Here is a 19,285-nt window from a genome sequence, read left to right as displayed (position 1 = left end):
TGTTATTTTTTATTATCGTTTCATTCACCTTTTTTTTTTACCTGCACTGTTGGAGCTCGGAGCTTAAAAATGTCTCCGTACCCTGCTGTTACACAAATTACACTTGTGCATGTGACTAATAAACTCATCTAATCAATACCTGGGGCTGACAGAAACGTCTATCTCTATGATACAAACACCACAGTATCCATGATGAACAGGGCAGGTCACCCTGGGCTTCAGCCTTCACAGAGAGTGGTGGGAGACCCCCCTAGTGGTAGTATATCAGGAAGTATCTTCTCCTTCAGGGTCTCATCTAATGCCTAGTGACAGTCTGTAAAAAGCCTCGAGTTGGACCCTATTTTTACCCCACCAATACAGATCGTGTAAGGATGGGCGTTCACCACAAGAGGTACCTAGTCTATATCACAACACACAATCCCAACAACACCCAAACAATGGCTAGAGGTCAAGGAGGGAGCTCAAAGACTAACCCCCTGAGGGTGGTGGCTCCTGCTCTACCTCATCTGGTGTCATTGGGTCACAACGTGGGAGGGTGAACGTTAGGTCGGACGCGAATAAGCCGTACAACTGTCTCACGTGTGGGAGGCACTTCACTGAGGCGAACTATGTGAAGAGGCACCAGATCATTCACAATTGTGCAATTTATGTTACAAGAGCTTCTCCTTTCTGAGTTACTTTCAGACATAAGTCCACAATGGGGAGAAATTGTAGCAGTGTGGCTGAGATGTTCAAAGGGAACCATTCTTTGTCTGACATATTATAGTTATCATGTGAAGTGTCTTGGGGTAAAAGTGTAATTAACCACATAACCCTCTGTTAAATTGTCATTTGAAACAGGATTGTGTAAATACCAGTTTTTACAGAGACCGTTAACCTAAGCTAGAACAATGAGTTGAATATTTACCTTACTGAGCTGAATAAAGAAAAAGTAATTGTATTATTTTATACTCTTACTAACACACTGTTCTTTCTAAACACGAACTTAAAAGATACTGATCATAGGATAATTGATGTGTAAAGTAATAAGCAGTACCGTATTTAAAAGAACAGCGCGCAAACTTTTTTAATTCCACCACACCCTTTGACCTATGACTCACACCAATAAGATCGTTTCTCTTCAGTGTAAACGGAAGTGAACAGTGACAAAGAACAATTTCCACGTTAACAGTGTTATTTAGACGTGTATTAACACCCTGGACCTCAAAATATGACTCGTTTAAATGTACAGCATCACATACTTACCCCAGGTAGTGTTTAATTTGCGTTGGAGACAGGGCTTGGTTGATATATGTTATATAGGTAACACTGCTGACGTTAACTAACTGTAACGTTATGATTTTTCACACGCAAATAGCCTCCATCATGGAGGTGCTAGCGAATGCAGCCGTGGCAGAGATCTGTAAACTCGTAGACGACGACTATGCGGTGTTTCGTTTGGAAATAAGTCAAAGCCAGAAAGAAATCGTCGCATTGCGGAGGAAACAACAGCTACTAGAACTGAAGGTGTCACGGGAGCGCGCAGAGAGAACAATGCGAGAGCGCCTCCTCGCCAGTCGTCCCAGAAGTGTCAAGATCCTCGACCGATACAGAGGAATGGCAAGAGGTACATTTTGCCCCGTCCCCCTCTGCTCGTGTGTTTGGATAGTAATGCAATAATTCCTATGATTACATAGCTATCTCGCAAGAAGTTATGAAAAGTGTTACCTTACATCATTGACAATTCTAGACAGTGTCAGTAGTGTACAATAGACGGTTGTGTCATTGACGATAGCTCACCTACCTAACCACCTCTTTTCCCACAATCACTCTCTCAGGTGAAGGACATCTCACTGGAGCCTACAGGAGCTTTGGGAAGCCAGTGGGACACAATACATGGAGAGATAACCAGCCAATCACCGTTGATGAAGGGAGAGGAACCTCAACCCAGCATGTTATCATGATAGAGGTTAGTGTAATATTGTGTCAGAAATATTTCATACCCCTTGACTTATTACACATTTTGTGTTATACCCTTAATTTAAAATAGATTAAATGGCTTTTTCCCCCACCCATCTACACACAATACCTTATAATGACAACATGTTTTAAGAAATGTTAGCAAATTTATTGAAAATGATATACATAAATATCTCATTTAGATAAGTATTCAGATTCCTGACACAATTTATAGAATCACCTTTGGCGGCGATTACAGCTGTGAGTGAGCCTTTCTGGGTATGTCTCTGCTTTCCACACCTGGATTGTGCAACCTTTGCCCATTATTCTTTAAATGTTTGTTTTTTAAGCTTTGTGAAATTCATTGTTTATCATTGCTAGACATTCATTTTCCGGTCTTGCCATATATTTTAAAGGAGATTTAAGTAATCTGTAACTCAGCCACTTAGGAACCTTCATTGTCTTCTTGGTAGCAACTACAGTGTATATTTGGCATTGTGTTTTAGGTTATTGCCCTGCTGAAAGGTGAATTCTTCTTCCAGTGTCTGGTTAAAAGCAGACTGAACCAGGTTTTCTGCTAGGATTTTGCCTGTGCTTAGCTCCTTTCCGTTTCTTTTTTTTATCTTAAACTCCCCAGTGCTTAACGTTTACAAGCATACCCATAACACTATGCTTGAATAACCCATAACACTATGCTTGAATAACCCATAACCACTATGCTTGAAAATATGGAGAGTGGTACTCAGTAATGTGTTGTATTGGATTTGCCCCAAACATAATACTTTGTTTTCAGGACAAAACGTTTATTGCTTTGCCACATTTTTTGCAGCATTACTTTAGTGCCTTGTTGCAAACAGGATGCATTTTTAGGATTTGTTTAATTCTGTACAGGCTTCCTTCTTTTCTCTCTGTCAATTAGGTTAGTATTGTGGAGTAACTACAATGTTGTTGATCCATCACAGCCATTCAACTCTGTCACTGTTTTAAAGTCATCCCTGAGCAGTTTCCTCCTTCTCCGGCAACTGAGTTAGGAAGGATGCCTGTATCTTTGTAGTGACTCTGTGTATTGATACACCATCCCAAGTGTAATAACTTCACCATGCTCAAAGGGATATTCAATGCCTGCTTTAAAAAATATTTCAACCCATCTACCAATAGGTGCCCTTCTTTTCAAGGCAATGGAAAATCTCCCTGGCCTTTGTGGTTGAATTTGTGTTTGAAATGCAATGCTCAACTGAGAGAAATTACAGAAAATTGTACAGAGATGAGGTAGTCGTAAGTCACTCTGGATAAGAGCGTCTGCCAAATGACTTAAATGTAAATGTAGTCGTTTAAAAGAATCACATTAATGTCCTATTATTGCACACAGTGAGTCCATTCAACTTATAATGTGACTTGTTAAGCACATTTTTAGTCCTGATATTATTTAGACTTGCCATAACAAAGGGATTTAATACCTATTGACTCTGGACATTTCAGCTTTTAATTTTTTATTAATTTGTAAAAAATAAAAAAAATGGCGGAAACATGATTCCTCTTTAACATTATGGGGTATTGTCTGTTGGCCAGTGACAAAAACAAAATCTAAATGTAATCCATTTTAAATTCAGTGCTGGAACAAACAAAATGTGGAAAAGGTCAAGGCGTGTGAATACTTTATAAAGAGAGTATATCTCCCATTGTGGCGTCTGTGAAAGCATGGGCCATTGAGACGGTGACGAAAATCTCAATTTTGAAGTAGTACATTTTATTTTTCTACTACTTCTATGAGATGGCAAACAAACTAAAAGGGTGCTCACTGCCACCTAGAGCCTGTTGCTTGAGCAGGTATAAAGTCAATGTTGATGATTTACTGGCACCTGCATTTACTCACAAGTATAATTAATTGGCTGATCAAAGATCCTTCCTGATGACCTGAATAGAATTATGTGATCCTTCCTTAACCCACAGAAAGTCCCACTGAGTTGACTGCTTCAAAACGGTGTAAGTGCTCAATGGCTTTGACCATGCTAAAACAGGATTTTGGGCACCTGAGTCCTCTATCTCTGTGGTACATCCTCATTTATCTGCCATAACGGAGCTTGTGAGACTTCCCTATGACGTTACTATCCAATTAAACTCATGCACCGGTAATAACCCTCTCTCTTCTTGTCAGTCTGCAGATGCAGAGGCGGCAGGTCCTGGAGGATCATCTCTGGTCAAGCAGGAAAGGTCTGAAGGAGAGGTGGACCCACGACACAGCAGAGACATCCAGACTGGAGCAGCGGCTGTAGTTGCGCCCCTTGTTGCCATGGAGGACCACGCGACTGCCGTGCAGCCCAGGACCCGACGCAGCATCACAGAGGTCAATGGAATGCTGAATGCCATCGTCAAGTCAGACACAGAGACTTTAACACAAAGGCTCTTACACACAGGATCTGACCTCAGGTCAGACCCAGAGAGACTGGGGCCGGGGCCACTGGGCTGTCCTCCTGCTCCTGGCTCAGAATATTTACTTTACGGTAAACCAAGCCCGAGGACGGCTCATTCCCATCGGGACTCAGGTGACGCATTAGAGACTGGCAATAATCCGTCTTGTTCTTACACTACAGAGATGGACCCTTGCAACATGACCTTGGGTTTAGAGACCCAGACTGATCTGTCTAGAGGGGACTGGAACCAGTACAGTAGTAGTGTATACTCCGAAAGGTGCTTAGATAAGAAAGGGGAGGGTTTGGTCGTAGATGAAGTGACTGTGAAAGTGGAGGGCGACGTTCCTCCCACATGGAATGCAGATAGTGACCTAAGAGACGGACACTCACAGGGCAGAGATTTCTTAGATTACAGGGAATGCTTAGAAACTAATCCAAATGTCACGACCCACTCCCCTTTACTCGCTCTCAGAGATCGCGACTTAGTGTCCTCATCGATGGGGCCTTCCGATTCACACAACTGCCTTTTTGATCACGTATTGAACTCAAACGACAGGGCTGGAGCCCAGACTCAGGGGGGGGGAGCCACATCAGGCAATAGTAAAGAGAAACGGTTCCTCTGCATGTTCTGTAGCAAAGGCTTCAGCTGCCCCCAAAAAGTGAAGATCCACCAGAGGATCCACACAGGGGAGAAACGCTTCAGGTGTACCCAGTGTCACATGCGCTTTGCCCAGGCTGGTGACCTGAAGAGGCACCAGAGGGTCCACACAGGGGTGAAACCCTTCAGCTGTACCCAGTGTCATATGCGCTTCGCCCAGGCTGGCCACCTGAAGAGGCACCAGAGGGTCCACACAGGGGAGAAACCCTACAGCTGCCCCCAGTGTGAGAAGAGGTTCTCCCGCCAGGACCAGCTGAAGATGCACCTGAAGGTCCACATGGGAGAAAAGCTGTTAGCTTGTACGCACTGAGCTACCTCAGGATACACCAGCAGAAAAACCATTCCACTCTATAACATAGAAAGTAACCGTTCTACCCCACGCTTCTGAAGTTTAGATCAAACCCTGCTTTGAAGGCAAAGATTCATTTTCATTGTTGTCCGCAGAAAAGATCGACAGACGCGTTTGGAGTAACAGGAGTAACATATTTCGGTGTTGAATATTCCTGGGTAGAATATTTTATCCAGACATTGTGTGATTAATAATGCATATATAAGCCTAGAAAGTAAAATCAAATTGTATTTGTCACATGCTTCGTAAACAACCGGTATAGACTAACAGTGAAATACTTACTTACGGGTACTTTTCCGACAATGCCGAGTTAATGAGAAAAATTAAGAAAGAAAATAGAAAGTAATAAGAGTAAAAAATAGACAGAGAATAACAATGAGTTAAAACAACATGGCTATATACAGGGAGTGCCAGTACCAAGTCGATGTGCAGGGATACGAGGTAACTGGGATAGATTTGTACATATAGATAGGTACTAGGCCTTACAAAAAATTGTATGTGTGGGGTACAGAGATGGGGTAGTCCTTTAAAAATCATGTTAAACACTAATATTGCACACAGTGTCCATGCAACTTATTGTGTGACTTGTTAAGCACAGTTTTTTTTTGTGAACTTATTTCGGCTTGCCATAACAAAATGGTTGAATACCTATTGACTCAAGACATTTAAGCTTTTCATTTTCCATTAATTTGTAATCATTTCTAAAAACATAATACCAGTTGACCAAGCGGTGATGCAGCCAGTCAAGATGCTCTTGTTGGTGTAGAACTGAGGGCCCATGCCAAATCTTTTCAGCCTCCTTAGGGTGAAGAGGCATTGTCGTGCCCTCTTCACAACTGTGTTGGTGTGTTTGGACCATGATAGATCCTTTGATTTGGACACCAAAGAACTTGAAGCTCTTGACCTGCTCCACTACAGCCCCGTTGATGTGAATGAGGGCTTGCTCGGCAATCTGTTTCCTATAGTCCACGATCAGCTCCTTTGTCTTGCCAACGTTGAGAGAAGGGCTGTTATCCTGGCACGACACTACCAGGTCTATGACCTCCTCCCAATAGGCCACCGTCGTGTCGTCAGCAAACTTAATGAGGATGTTGGAGTAGTGCACGGCAGTTGTGGGTGAACAGGGAGTAAAGGAAGGGGACTAAGCACACACCCCGAGGGGCCCCCTTGTTGAGATCAGTGTGGCGAATGTGTTGTTGCCTACCCTTCTGGTTGGGATACGTACGTACGGTCATTGTGGGGACGACATCGTTGGTGCACTTATTAATGAAGCTGGTGATCAATGTGGTAAACTCTTCAAACAGTCCTGTAGGATAGCATCCACTTCATCAGACCACTTCCGGGACCACTTGCACTGGTATTTTCCATTTGAGTTTTTGCTTGTAAGCAGGAATCATGAGGATAGCGTTATGGTCAGATTTGCCAAATGGAGGGTGAGGTCGAGTTTTGATGCGTTTCTGTGTGTGGAGTAAAGCTGATCTAGAGTTTGTTTTTCGCTTTCAGTTGCACAGGTGACATGCTGGTAGAAATGAGGTAAAACGGAATTCAGTTTCACTGCATTAAAATAACCGGCCACTAGGAGTGTTTTTTTTCTTGTATTGTCTTGTTTGCTTATGGCCCTATACAGTTTGCATCGGTTTGTACTTAGACAGCTACAAAAAATACAGATGGAAATTCTCTTAGTAAATAGTATGTTCTACAGCTTATTGTGTGGTATTCTAGCTCAGGCAAACAGAACCTTGAGACTTCCTTAATATTAGAGATCAGGCATCAGCTGTTGTTAACAAAGAGACACACACACCTCCCCCTGAGTTTACCCAAAGCTGCTGTTCTGTCCTGCTGATGCATAGAAAAACCAGCCAGATGTATATTGTCCTTGTTCAGCCAGGACTCAGAGAAACATAGGATATTACAGGTCTTCAGGTCCCGTTGATAGGATAGTCTCGAACAGAGCTAGTCCAGTTTGTACTCCGTGATTGTATGTTCGCCAATAGAACGGAGAGTAGATGCGTTTTTTTTACTTGGCGACGCAGTTTTGTCAGGGTGCCCGCAAGTCAGCCTCGCTTTCACCGCCGCCTCTTTCTCCTCACAGTCTCTGTTTCATGAAAATATGGCTCTCTGTGGACATGCTGTCGGAGTCGGTACAGCCACCAGGATTCTTTGTGCGCCGCTCCGACAGGAATTAACATCTCTCCAGGAAGAAGAAGGTCGGGGGTGTATGTTTCATGATTAACGATTGGTGTAATTGTAACAACTTACAGGAACTCAAGTCCTTCTGTTCACATGACCTAGAATTTCTTACAATCAAATGCCGACCGTATTATCTCCCAAGATAATTATCGTTGGTTATTGTCACAGCCGTGTATATCCCCCCTCAAGCCGATACCACGGCGGCCCTCAAGGATCTCCACTGGACTCTATGCAAACTGAAAACCATATATCCTGAGGCTGCATTTTTGTAGCTGGGGACTTTAATAAAGCAAATTTGAGAACAAGGCTATCTAAATTCTATCAGCATATTGATTGTAGTACCCGGGCTGGCAAAACACTGGATCACTGCTACTCTTACTTCTGGGATGCATACAAGGCCCCCCATTCGGCAAATCTGACCACGACTCCATTTTGCTTCTCCTCTCCTATAGTCAGAACTCAAACAGGATGTACCCGTGACAAGGACCATTCAACGCTGGTCTGACCAATCGGAATCCACACTTCAAGATTGTTTTGATCACGCGGACTGGGACATGTTCCAGGAAGCCTCAGAATAATATTGATTTAAATGCTGATTCTGTGATTGAGTTTATAAGGAAGTGCATAGGAGATGTTGTACCCATTGTGACTATTAAAACCTATCCTAACCAGAAACCATGGATGGTGCCATTTGTGCAAAACTGAAAGCGCAAACCTACGCATTTAACCATGGAAAGATGACTGGGAATATGGCCGAATACAAACAGTGTAGTTATTCCCGCCGCAAGGCAATCAAACAAGTGAAATGTCAGTATAGGGACAATGTGGAGTCGCAATTCAACGGCTCAGACACGAGACGTATGTGGCAGGGTCTACAGACAATCACTGTCAACAAAAAGAAAATCAGCCACGTCACTGACACCAATGTCTCACTTCCAGACAAACGAAACACCTTTGGCCGCTTTGAGGATATCACAGTGCCACCGACACAGTGCCCACTAACCAAGGACAGCGGGCTCTCCTTCTCCATGGCCGACGTGAGTAAGACATTTAAACATGTTAACCCTCGCAAGGCAGCCGGCCCAGACGGCTTCCCCAGCCGCGTCCTCAGAGCATGCGCAGACCAGCTGGCTGGTGTGTTTACAGACATATTCAATCTCTCCCTATCCCAGTCTGCTGTCCTCACATGCTTCAAGATGGCCACCATTGTTCCTGTACCCAAGAAGGCAGAGGTAACTGAACTGAATGACTATCGCCCCGTAGCACTCACTTCTGTCGTCATGAAGTGCTTTGAGAGACTAGTCAAGGATCATATCACCTCGACCTTACCAGCCACCTAGACCCACTGCAACTTGCATACCGCCCCAATAGGTCCACAGACGATGCAATCGCCATCACACTCCACACTGCCCTATCCCATCTGGACAAGAGGAATACCTATGTAAGAATGCTGTTCATTGACTACAGCTCAACATTCAACACCATGGTACCCTCCAAGCACATCATTAAGCTTGAGGCCCTGGGTCTCAACCCCACCCTGTGCAATTGGGCCCTGGACTACCAGACAGGCCGCCCCCAGGTGGTGAAGGTAGGAAACATCTCCACTTTGCTGATCCTCAACACTGGGGCCCCACAAGGGTGTGTGCTCAGCACCCTCCTGTACTCCCTGTTCACCCATGACTGCATGGCATTGCACGCCTCCAACTCGATCATCAAGTTTGCAGACAACACAACAGTAGTTGGCTTGATCACCAACAACGACGAGACAGCCTATATGGAGGAGGTGAGGGTATTCTGAGTGTGGTGTCAGGAAACCAACCTCTCACTCAACGTCAACAAAACAAAGGAGATGATCGTGGACTTCAGGAAACAGCAGAGGGAGCACCTCCTATCCACATCGACGGGACAGTAGTGGAGAAGGTGGAAAGTTCCTCGGGCATACACATCACGGACAATCTGAAATGGTCCATCCACACAGACAGTGTGGTGAAGGCGCAACAGTTCCTCTTCAACCTTAGGAGGCTGAAGAAAATTGTCTTGTGACCTAAAAAAACTTTTACAGATGCACAATTGAGAGCATCCTGTCGGGCTGTATCACCGCCTGGTACGGAAACTGCACCGCCCACAACCGCAGGGCTCTCCAGAGGGCATTGCGGTCTGCACAATGCATCACCAGGGGCAAACTACCTGCCCTCCAGGACACCTACAGAACCCGATGTCACAGGAAGGCCAAAAGGATCATCAAGGACAACAACCACCCGAGCCACTGCCTGTTCATCCCGCTACCATCCAGAAGGCGAGGTCAGTACAGGTGCATCAAAGCTGGGACAGAGAGACTGAAAAATACTTTAAATCTCAAGGCCATCAGACTGTTAAACAGGCATCACTAACACAGAGGCTGCTGCCTACATACAGACTTGAAATCATTGGCCACTCTAACAAATGGATCACTAGTCACTTTATTAATGTCACTTTAATAATGATGTTTACATATCTTGCATTACTCATCCCATATGTGTATACTGTATTTTATACCATCTATTGCATCTTGCCTATGCCACTCGGTCATTGCTCATCAATATACTTAGATTTGTGTGTATTAGGTAGTTATTGTGGAATTGTTAGATTACTTGTTAGATATTGCGCACTGTCAGAACTAGAAGCACAAGCATTTTGCTACACTCAATAACATCTGCTAACCATGTGTATGTGACCAATAAAATGTGATTTGATTTGAATATGGCCTGGTAGGGGTAAGCAATTTGTCCCGCGCCTGCCGACCCATTGCAATAGAAATCTTAATCAAAATCAAGGTTAGTAATCGCTGTTCTGATGTCCAGAAAAATAACTAATGGCGGAAACATTATGTACTAAAAAAGGTAAAACGGCAGCTATACAATCCAGTAGGGCTGTGATGGATTTGTTTTTGTACACCTCTGTTCGGTCCGCACCGTGAACCCGAATTAATACATAAAAAAACATTGTTATAAAATAAATGTTTAGATTAGGCCTAATGGCTTCACAGTCGTTTACAAGTGCGATGGACAGAGATTGTGGATAAAAAGTTAATAGTATGTTCTCCACTGCTCAACTAGAATAGCCTATGCAGAGTGGCGGATGTAGCTTGTTGTTGGCCAATCACAAGTCATCAAAGTGCTACCACAGTCATAGAGCCTCCTTGTGTGGGTAAGCAAATTAGATTTATCTAATAAAACTAATAAATTGAAAATTGAATTAATATGATGGAATTAAATGTTAAATGAGCATATGTATGGTGGGGCAAAAAAGTATTTAGTCAGCCACCAATTGTGCAAGTTCTCCCACTTAAAATGATGAGAGAGGCCTGTAATTTTCATCATAGGTACACTTCAACTATGACAGACAAAAGGAGAAAAAAAATCCAGAAAATCACATTGTAGGATTTTTTTAATGAATTTATTTGCAAATTATGGTGGGAAATAAGTATTTGGTCACCTGCAAACAAGCAAGATTTCTGGCTCTCACAGACCTGTAACTTCTTTAAGAGGCGGCTCTGTCCTCCACTCGTTACCTGTATTAATGGCACCTGTTTGAAATTGTTATCAGTATAAAAGACACCTGTCCACAACCTCAAACAGTCACACTCCAAACTCCACTATGGCCAAGACCAAAGAGCTGTCAAAGGACACCAGAAACATAATTGTAGACCTGCACCAGGCTGGGAAGACTGAATCTGCAATAGGTAAGCAGCTTGGTTTGAAGAAATCAACTGTGGGAGCAATTATTAGGAAATGGAAGACATACAAGACCACTGATAATCTCCCTCGATCTGGGGCTCCACGCAAGATCTCACCCCGTGGGGTCAAAATTATCACGAGAACAGTGAGCAAAAATCCCAGAACCACACGGGGGGACCTAGTGAATGACCTTCAGAGAGCTGGGACCAAAGTAACAAAGCCTACCATCAGTAACACACTACGCCGCCAGGGACTCAAATCGTGCAGTGCAAGACGTGTCCCCCTGCTTAAGCCAGTACATGTCCAGGCCCGTCTGAAGTTTGCTAGAGAGCATTTGGATGATCCAGAAGAAGATTGGGAGAATGTCATATGGTCAGATGAAACCAAAATAGAACTTTTTGGTAAAAACTCAACTCGTCCTGTTTGGAGGACAAAGAATGCTGAGTTGCATCCAAAGAACACCATACCTACTGTGAAGCATGGGGGTGGAAACATCATGCTTCTGGGCTGTTTTTCTGCCAAGGGACCAGGACGACTGATCCGTGTAAAGGAAAGAATGAATGGGGCCATGTATCGTGAGATTTTGAGTGAAAACCTCCTTCCATCAGCAAGGGCATTGAAGATGAAACGTGGCTGGGTCATACAGCATGACAATGATCCCAAACACACCGCCCGGGCAAAGAAAGCAGTGGCTTCGTAAGAAGCATTTCAAGGTCCTGGAGTGGCCTGGCCAGTCTCCATGGAGGAATGGGCCAAAATACAAGCAACAGTGTGTGAAAATCTTGTGAAGACTCACAGAAAACGTTTGACCTCTGTCATTGCCAACAAAGGGTATATAACAAAGTATTGAGATAAACTTTTGTTATTGACCAAATACTTATTTTCCACCATAATTTGCAAACAAATTCATAAAAAATCTGTTATTTTCTGGATTTTTTTTCTTCTCATTTTGTCTTTTATAGTTGAAGTGTACCTATGATGAAAATTACAGGCCTCTCATATTTTTAAGTGGGAGAACTCGCACAATTGGTGGCTGACAAATACTTTTTTGCCTCACTGTATGTGCAACGAACAAGACCCAACAGGTAGGCTGATATTTAATCATCTGATTGGAGGTGTTGTTATTTGTTACTGACAGACAGGAAAAAAGTGCATGCAGACTCAATTTGCCCAGCTAGCTAACTTAGTTAGCTATTTTAGCCAACTAGCTTCTCCCAGTTTGATGCAGTCAAGACAGGTACTTGGTAGGTAGCCTAGTAGTTAGAGCGTTGGGTCGAATCCCTGAGCTGACAAGGTAAAAATCTGTTGTTCTGCCCCTGAACAAGGCAGTTAACCCACTGTTCCCCGGTAGGCCGTCATTGTAAATTAGAATTTGTTCTCAAACTGACTTGCCTAGTTAAATAATAAATCATATTGGATGGTAAATAACCTTGCTATGACAAGCTAGAAGTTCATATACTAGCGCAAGTCAGCTCAGTTTGTTGATGCCTCTCCCTTGCTCCAGTTTCACTCGCTCATGTTATACACACCTCACAGTACAACACCTTCTAGCCTCTCCTCCACCTGCTCTCCCTCGCACTGTATCAGCTCTAGTTAATAAACTAGCTTACAAATGGACTTTTCTGCTGCTTCCCTCACTCAGATCTGAACACGTCTATACAGAACTGGTCATCCTCGGGTCCGTTCGGAATGGGTCTCTGTATTTATGCATATTTGTCCGGGTGGGAAAGCCCCAGATTCATTTCGGAACAGGTAAAAATTTTTAGACCTCTTCTTGTCAAAACAGACAATGCCAGGAACATTGTGAAGGATGTCACCAAAACTGGAGTTGGGCCACAAATAGGGTGCTTTTTAATTTAGCGTATTTTACCAAATAAACAAAAATGAACTACAGTAACTGTTAGAATTTCATTTTTCCTCTGTATCATAACCGTACCGTGACCCCAAAAACACAATACGTACCGAACAGTGGGTTTGGTGAACCGTTACATCCCTGTAAATGAATGAATGAATCACAGACCAGCCTAAATGTAGAGCTGCTCTCTTTCATGGTCCTTTCGCCGGATTTGGGACTTGCTGCCACCACTATGGCAGCTTACATAGAGTTCGCAGGGGACTTGCCATCCAGACCTCCGCCCTCGGATTACGCCCCCCTTTTCTTCACCAGCATGTGGAGTAAAGGCAGCTTCCGGTTGTGGGGAGGACTTGGAGTTTGAATCACGGCTTCACCAGGATTTTATGAATTCCTTCTGCCTGTTTAGGCATCGACGTTGTGAACTTAAAGCCTCATTCAGTCGGGGGAATCCATCCCTCACAGCTGAGAGGGTGGCAGTACAGGTGACTGGGGATCCTGAGCAGGGATGTACCACCTCCTCGGCACCATCAACGCTACAGGGGAAGTCTGTGACAGCGACTGGCCCCGCGCCTACTGGACTAGTGGTATCAGCCTTCAGAAGTCACGCAGCATCAACTCATCACCCCTTGCACACCTCTTCTCTGTACCAACAGTCCACTCTGTTGGCCCAGCCAGCTGTACCCCAGCTCGGTCCTCAGCCTGCGGGACCTGAGTTCCAGCCTCCAGCCCGAGCAGCATTGCTCCGGGCACCATCTCATTAACCTGTGCGTCAGCCATCAGCCCGTGCACCGGTCCAGGAAGGAGCTCTGCCCCCACTAATCCCGTCTGCGGTGCTCCAGTGGATGCTGCAGCCTTCATCACTGCCTACATAAGGGCCTCTGGCACCCTAACTGTGCCAACGCCAGCACTCCACAAGTGAGATTTCTGGATGTTAAGCCTGTGATGGAGAACTCTCCAGACCCAGGAGTGGACCACCATCCTGTCCCGGTAGGAGAGCCTCTACCATGCCTACCCTACTCCTCTGCCTCCAACCTTGGGACACTATCAGGCTCTGTTGGGGAACCTACCCCAACACCCTACTGGACATAGTGGACTAGCCCTGCTTTAGGGTACCTAGACACAGTTTGTCCCCTGGCCACTCCTTACTTGCCACTGACAGAGGGTGACATGGGGGTGCCGGAATATAGCTGGTCAAGGAGGGCTCCCAGCTGACTTTGTTGACACTCAGGCAGGTGAAATCCTTCTTCTCTAAGACCCAGAAAGTAAATCATTATTATACTGACTGATCTCTAGCTCAATGGAGAGGGTTCTCAATAACATATCTAAGTTGCCTTTGCCATGTAGAGGAAAAACACAACTCATAACCAAAAAAGGTCAAAGAGGGTGTCACAGTGATCCCTGGAACCATGTTCTCCCGTAGGACAGGGGTGAAATATGGTTAGGGTTCCAGAGCAGTGGTTTTCAACCGGTGTGCCTTGAGGAACTCTCAGGTGTGCCCCGAAATGTTTTCTTGAAAAAAACAACACTCCCTTATAAACGTGACATGTGGAACGCAAATGGAATTTTGACTTGAGGTCACCAGTGCCACTCAGATAACATATCGAATGGCACATAGTTACATCTGTATCGTTGTTTCAAGTCCAGCGCGGTCAGGCTGTTGTTATATTTGAATCATTCATGAGCAAAGTAATTTATCATTTTACTTCGCCTGTGAGAACCATTAGCACAGGCAAGTCTGATTATTAGTCTGAGCTCTACCAGAGCCTCTGCCATAGAAACAAACGGAGCAAGGCTTTGTGTCAGTGGTTTCACCTTTTACAATGCAGAAAACCACTTGCCTCTAGCTCAAACCATTCGAAACTAAAGACCAATTTTACCGGATCTACATTAATGTCTTTCTTCTGAAAGGGGTACAAACAAATGAATCATGATAGTTCAAATAAATCCTATTTAATCTCTAATGGGGATGGGTAAATACTCCATGTTGAAAGTGTGTTTATTATCTGTGTGTACATACCTGAGGGAGTGTATGTCTGTGTAATCTGTATCACCTGTCTCTTCCAGGAGGAGGAGGGTCCAGAGGTGCTGCTGGTGAAGGAGGAGGGGTGTGAGGAGGATCTGGGGAACACTGAGGGGACCATGGTCATGGAGGACAACCAGACTACACCTCCTGAACCCACAGAGGAACCAGCTGAGCAGCACAGGACCACACATTCTCACTGAGATGAGCCCACTGTGAATGGCATTAGGTCAGGGCCCTAGTGCTGATCTGCAACATCCTTTCACTCTGTATCTCTTACAGTCAGTAGACATGGAGGATGGGAAGCCTGATCTGCTGCTGGTCAAAGAGGAGACAATAGAAGACGGACCAGAGAGCATTGACCTGCTGAGTGGACAAAAGATGGGGGAGCATCTTAGCCTGCCGCCAAACATCTGCAGGAAGAGGTTTTAACCTCATAACAGTTGCTGCCTTTAGCCTGCCTGCTACAGGAGATATCAACTGGAAGATGGACCCTGCGAAAACACAGACTCTCCCTTGCCTTTGTCCTCCTCATACTTTCCTAATGTTAAACCAGACCTCAGACAATATCAGTGCTTCAACAGTAAATGGCTACACAAGCCCAGTGACAAATAACAGTAGTGGAGATGGAATCAATAAAGGCGGAAGCACCAAAGAGAAGCGCTTCCTGTGTTCATTCTGTGGGAAAGCCTTCCGTTTCCTCGAACTGTTGGAGATCCACCAGAGGATGCACATGGGGGAGAAACCAGTTGGCTGCCACATGTGCCAGGTCAGTTTCTCCCACTTGTCCCACCTGAAGAGGTACAAGAGGGTCCACAAAAGAGGGAAATCTTACAGCTGGGCCCAGTGTGAGAAGAGGTTCAGCACCAGCTGTCGATGCCCCTGGAGGTCCACATGGGAGCGAAGCCGTTCGCCTGAATGCACTGCGGGAAGAGGTTCTCAGAGAGGAGTTACCTCAGGATACACCAGCAGAACATGCACACGGCCCATGTATAGTGACATGTAATGTAGTACTAGTTAGTTTATAGTTCATTCTGTTGGTTTTGGATGTAGTAGGGAACTGGATGAGGTGAACTGAGGAAAGAATGAGCATGATGAGGCAGAGTAGATGATATGCTGATGGTTTGTGTGATGGAGTCTGTAAAAAAGGTTAACTTATGAAGAGTGACAACCTTGTCCATTTAGGTTGATACGGGTGTTTTATAGTAAGATAATGATAGTGCCTTAATTAATATTTACTTGACAAGAAGTAGTGAAGCTGTGTGTAATGTTAAACCTTTAAATACAAAATCAACTTACGTTTTTGTTGTTGACAGAGACTCCACCACAACCACCACCACACAGAACACAACCAGTGGACAGGAGGACTGAACAACCTCAGTCCTGGTGGTCATCAGAAAGACAGAGGCTCCAGTCAGGGATCCAGTCTGCAGCCCAGACCCTTCTCTTCAGTCTCAGTGCAGGGATGAAGCAGGGCCTGGTAGAGCTAGACCCTCCTGTTCCTATGATACAAACACCACAGTACCCATGTTGAACAGAGCAGGTCACCCTGGACTTCAAGCATTCACCATGAGAGGTACCTAGCCTATAACACAGCACACAATTCCAACAACACCCCAACAATGGCTAGCGGTCAAGGAGGGAGCTCAATGACTAACCACCTGAAGGTGGTTGCTCCCGCTTCTACCTCTGGTGTCATTCACAACATGGAGAGGCCCTTCAAGTGTAAACTGTGTTAAAATATCTTCTCCTTCCTGAGTAACCTTACCAGACATTGGAGTGTTCACAAGGGGAAGAAATTGTATCAGTGTGGCTTGAGATATATCAAAAAATATTTCATTAAACTAGGCAAGTCAGTTAAGAACCTATTATAATGACGGCCTAACCCGGGCGATGCTGGGCCAATTGTGCTCCACCCTATGGGACTCCCAGTCATGGCCAGTTGTGATACAGCCTGGAATCGAACCTGGGTCAGTTGTTGTTAAGGGAATTTTTATCTATAATGACTAATTGAAATGTATACATAATCAGGATGAATTAAAATACTATTATGTTACTGTACGTGTATGAATTTTCTCTCTTGCTCCCATTTCCAATTGTATATAATGTAGTCAGGAGTTTAGAACAATGCCTTGGTACAAATGAATGAACTATCTCCAGACTGTCTAGAATGCTTATCTACACTGACTGACCTTGGCTGTAGGCGAGCAGGGAAGGCTTGAGAACTATAGGGCCTTTCTACCAGTGTCAAGAAGAGATGGAACATTTAGAAAACGCTGACGTCATTTTCAGTTTATAACCTGTGGTAAAATGTGTATGAACGGAGTACTCTCTTGAATTAAAGGCTGTTACCTGACTTTTAAGACCGGGGCTCTGTCCATTCTTATAAAATAAGGGTCTTACAAACCCTTTGACAGAGTGTTTAATTTTGATTGGGAATTAAAACAGAGGAATTTAGAATTCCTTCAACAGCTGTGAAGCCTCAAGCGCTGAGATGCAGTGCCTTGGAGCGCTGCGCCACTCGGGAGCCCAAAATCAGGGCTGGGGTCAATTAAAAATAAAGGCAGTCAATTCAGAGAGTAAACTTAAATAACAATTGGGGGAAAAATCTAATATTTTCAATTACTCCTCAAACTAATTAGAAGATCATTTTTTTCCATGTCTTAATTTTAAATTAAAATCACTTCCTGGATTAACTGCCTTCAATTCAAATTGACGAAGATGTCTGAGAACTATTCATTTGCTGAAATATTAGATATCATGTGAAGTGTCCTGGGGCAAGAGTTTATTTCGATTTTTGGGGTAAGCTCACTTTTTATTGAAGTGTAACATATTTCCCCTCTGAGTTTGGTGTTGCCTATGTTCTAGTAACCTCTCTAGGGTACGTGGGATGGTAGCGTCCCACCTCGTCAACAGCCAGTGAAACTGCAGGGCGCCAAATTCAAAACAACAGAAATCCCATAAACATACATGTATTTTACACCATTTTAAAGATACACTTGTTGTAAATCCAGCCACAGTGTCTGATTTCAAAAAGCCTTTACGACGAAAGCAAACCAAACGATTATGTTAGGTCAGAGCCAAGTCACAGAAAAACACAGCCATTTTTCCAGCCAAAGAGAGGAGTCACAAAAAGCAGAAATATAGATACAATTAATCACTAACCTTTGATGATCTTCATCCGATGACACTCATGGGACTTCATGTTACACAGTACATGTATGTTTTGTTCGGTAAAGTTCATTTTTATATCCAAATATCTGAGTTTACATTGGTGTGTTATGTTCAGTAGTTCCAAAATATCTGGTGATTTTGCAGAGAGCCACATCAATTTACAGAAATACTCATAATAAACATTGCTAAAAGATACAAGTGTTATGAATGGAATTTTAGATCCACTTCTCCTTAATGCAACCGCTGTGTCAGATTTCAAAAAACAAATTACGGAAAAAGCATACCATGCAATAATCTGAGTACGGCACTTAGAGACCAAAACAACCCAAACAGATATCCGCCATGTTGTGTAGTCAACAGAAGTCAGAAATAGCATTATAAATATTCACTTACCTTTGATGATCTTCATCAGAATGCACTCCCAGGAATCCCAGTTCCACAATAAATGTTTGTTTTGTTCGATAATGTCCATCATTTATGTCCAAATACCTCCTTTTTGTTTGCGCGTTCAGTACACAATCCAAACTCACGACGCGCGATTACTAGGAGCAAAAAGTTCCGTTAGTCCGTAGAAACATGTCAAACGAAGTTTAGAATCAATCTTTAGGATGTTTTTAACATAAATCTTCAATAATGTTCCAACTGGAGAATTCCTTTGTCTGTAGAATTGCAATGGAACAGAGCTAACTATCACGTGAACGCGTGAGACTGAGCTCGTGGCTCTCTGGCAGACCTCGGACTCATTCCCCTCTCATTCGCCCCCACTTCACAGTAGAAGCATCAAACAAGGTTCTAAAGACTGTTTACATTGAGTGGAAGCCTTAGGAAGCTCAATATTATCCCATAGACACTGTGTATTCGATAGGCCAAGTGTTGAAAAGCTACAAACCTCAGATTTCCCACTTCCTGGTTGGATTTTTTCTCATGTTCTTGCCTGCCATATGAGTTCTGTTATACTCACAGGCATCATTCAA

The 19,285-nt window shown here is 44.0% G+C and overlaps 1 protein-coding gene across 2 annotated transcripts; it reads left to right on the top strand.

Moving 5' to 3' along the window:
• Nucleotides 1–1,335: 1,335 nt before the first annotated feature.
• LOC135507733 (zinc finger and BTB domain-containing protein 18-like) lies at nucleotides 1,336–17,494 on the top strand. Of its 2 annotated transcripts, XM_064927338.1 has the most exons (5): nucleotides 1,336–1,606; nucleotides 1,818–1,948; nucleotides 4,094–9,847; nucleotides 15,182–15,906; nucleotides 16,454–17,494. In XM_064927338.1, exons 1-3 carry the CDS (start codon nucleotides 1,336–1,338, stop codon nucleotides 5,315–5,317), a joined length of 1,626 nt encoding a protein of 541 aa, XP_064783410.1. In that variant the 3' UTR covers nucleotides 5,318–9,847; nucleotides 15,182–15,906; nucleotides 16,454–17,494. The 2 variants fall into 2 exon arrangements, with proteins under 2 accessions (XP_064783410.1, XP_064783409.1); XM_064927337.1 differs by having other exon boundaries at nucleotides 15,182–17,494.
• The last annotated feature ends 1,791 nt before the right edge of the window (nucleotides 17,495–19,285 follow it).

This window comes from Oncorhynchus masou, chromosome 21 (genome assembly GCF_036934945.1).
Source record: "Oncorhynchus masou masou isolate Uvic2021 chromosome 21, UVic_Omas_1.1, whole genome shotgun sequence".
Lineage (NCBI taxonomy): Eukaryota > Metazoa > Chordata > Actinopteri > Salmoniformes > Salmonidae > Oncorhynchus > Oncorhynchus masou.
The sequence above is the reverse complement of the archived record's forward strand: the minus strand, read 5'-3'. Positions and strand labels throughout refer to the sequence as shown.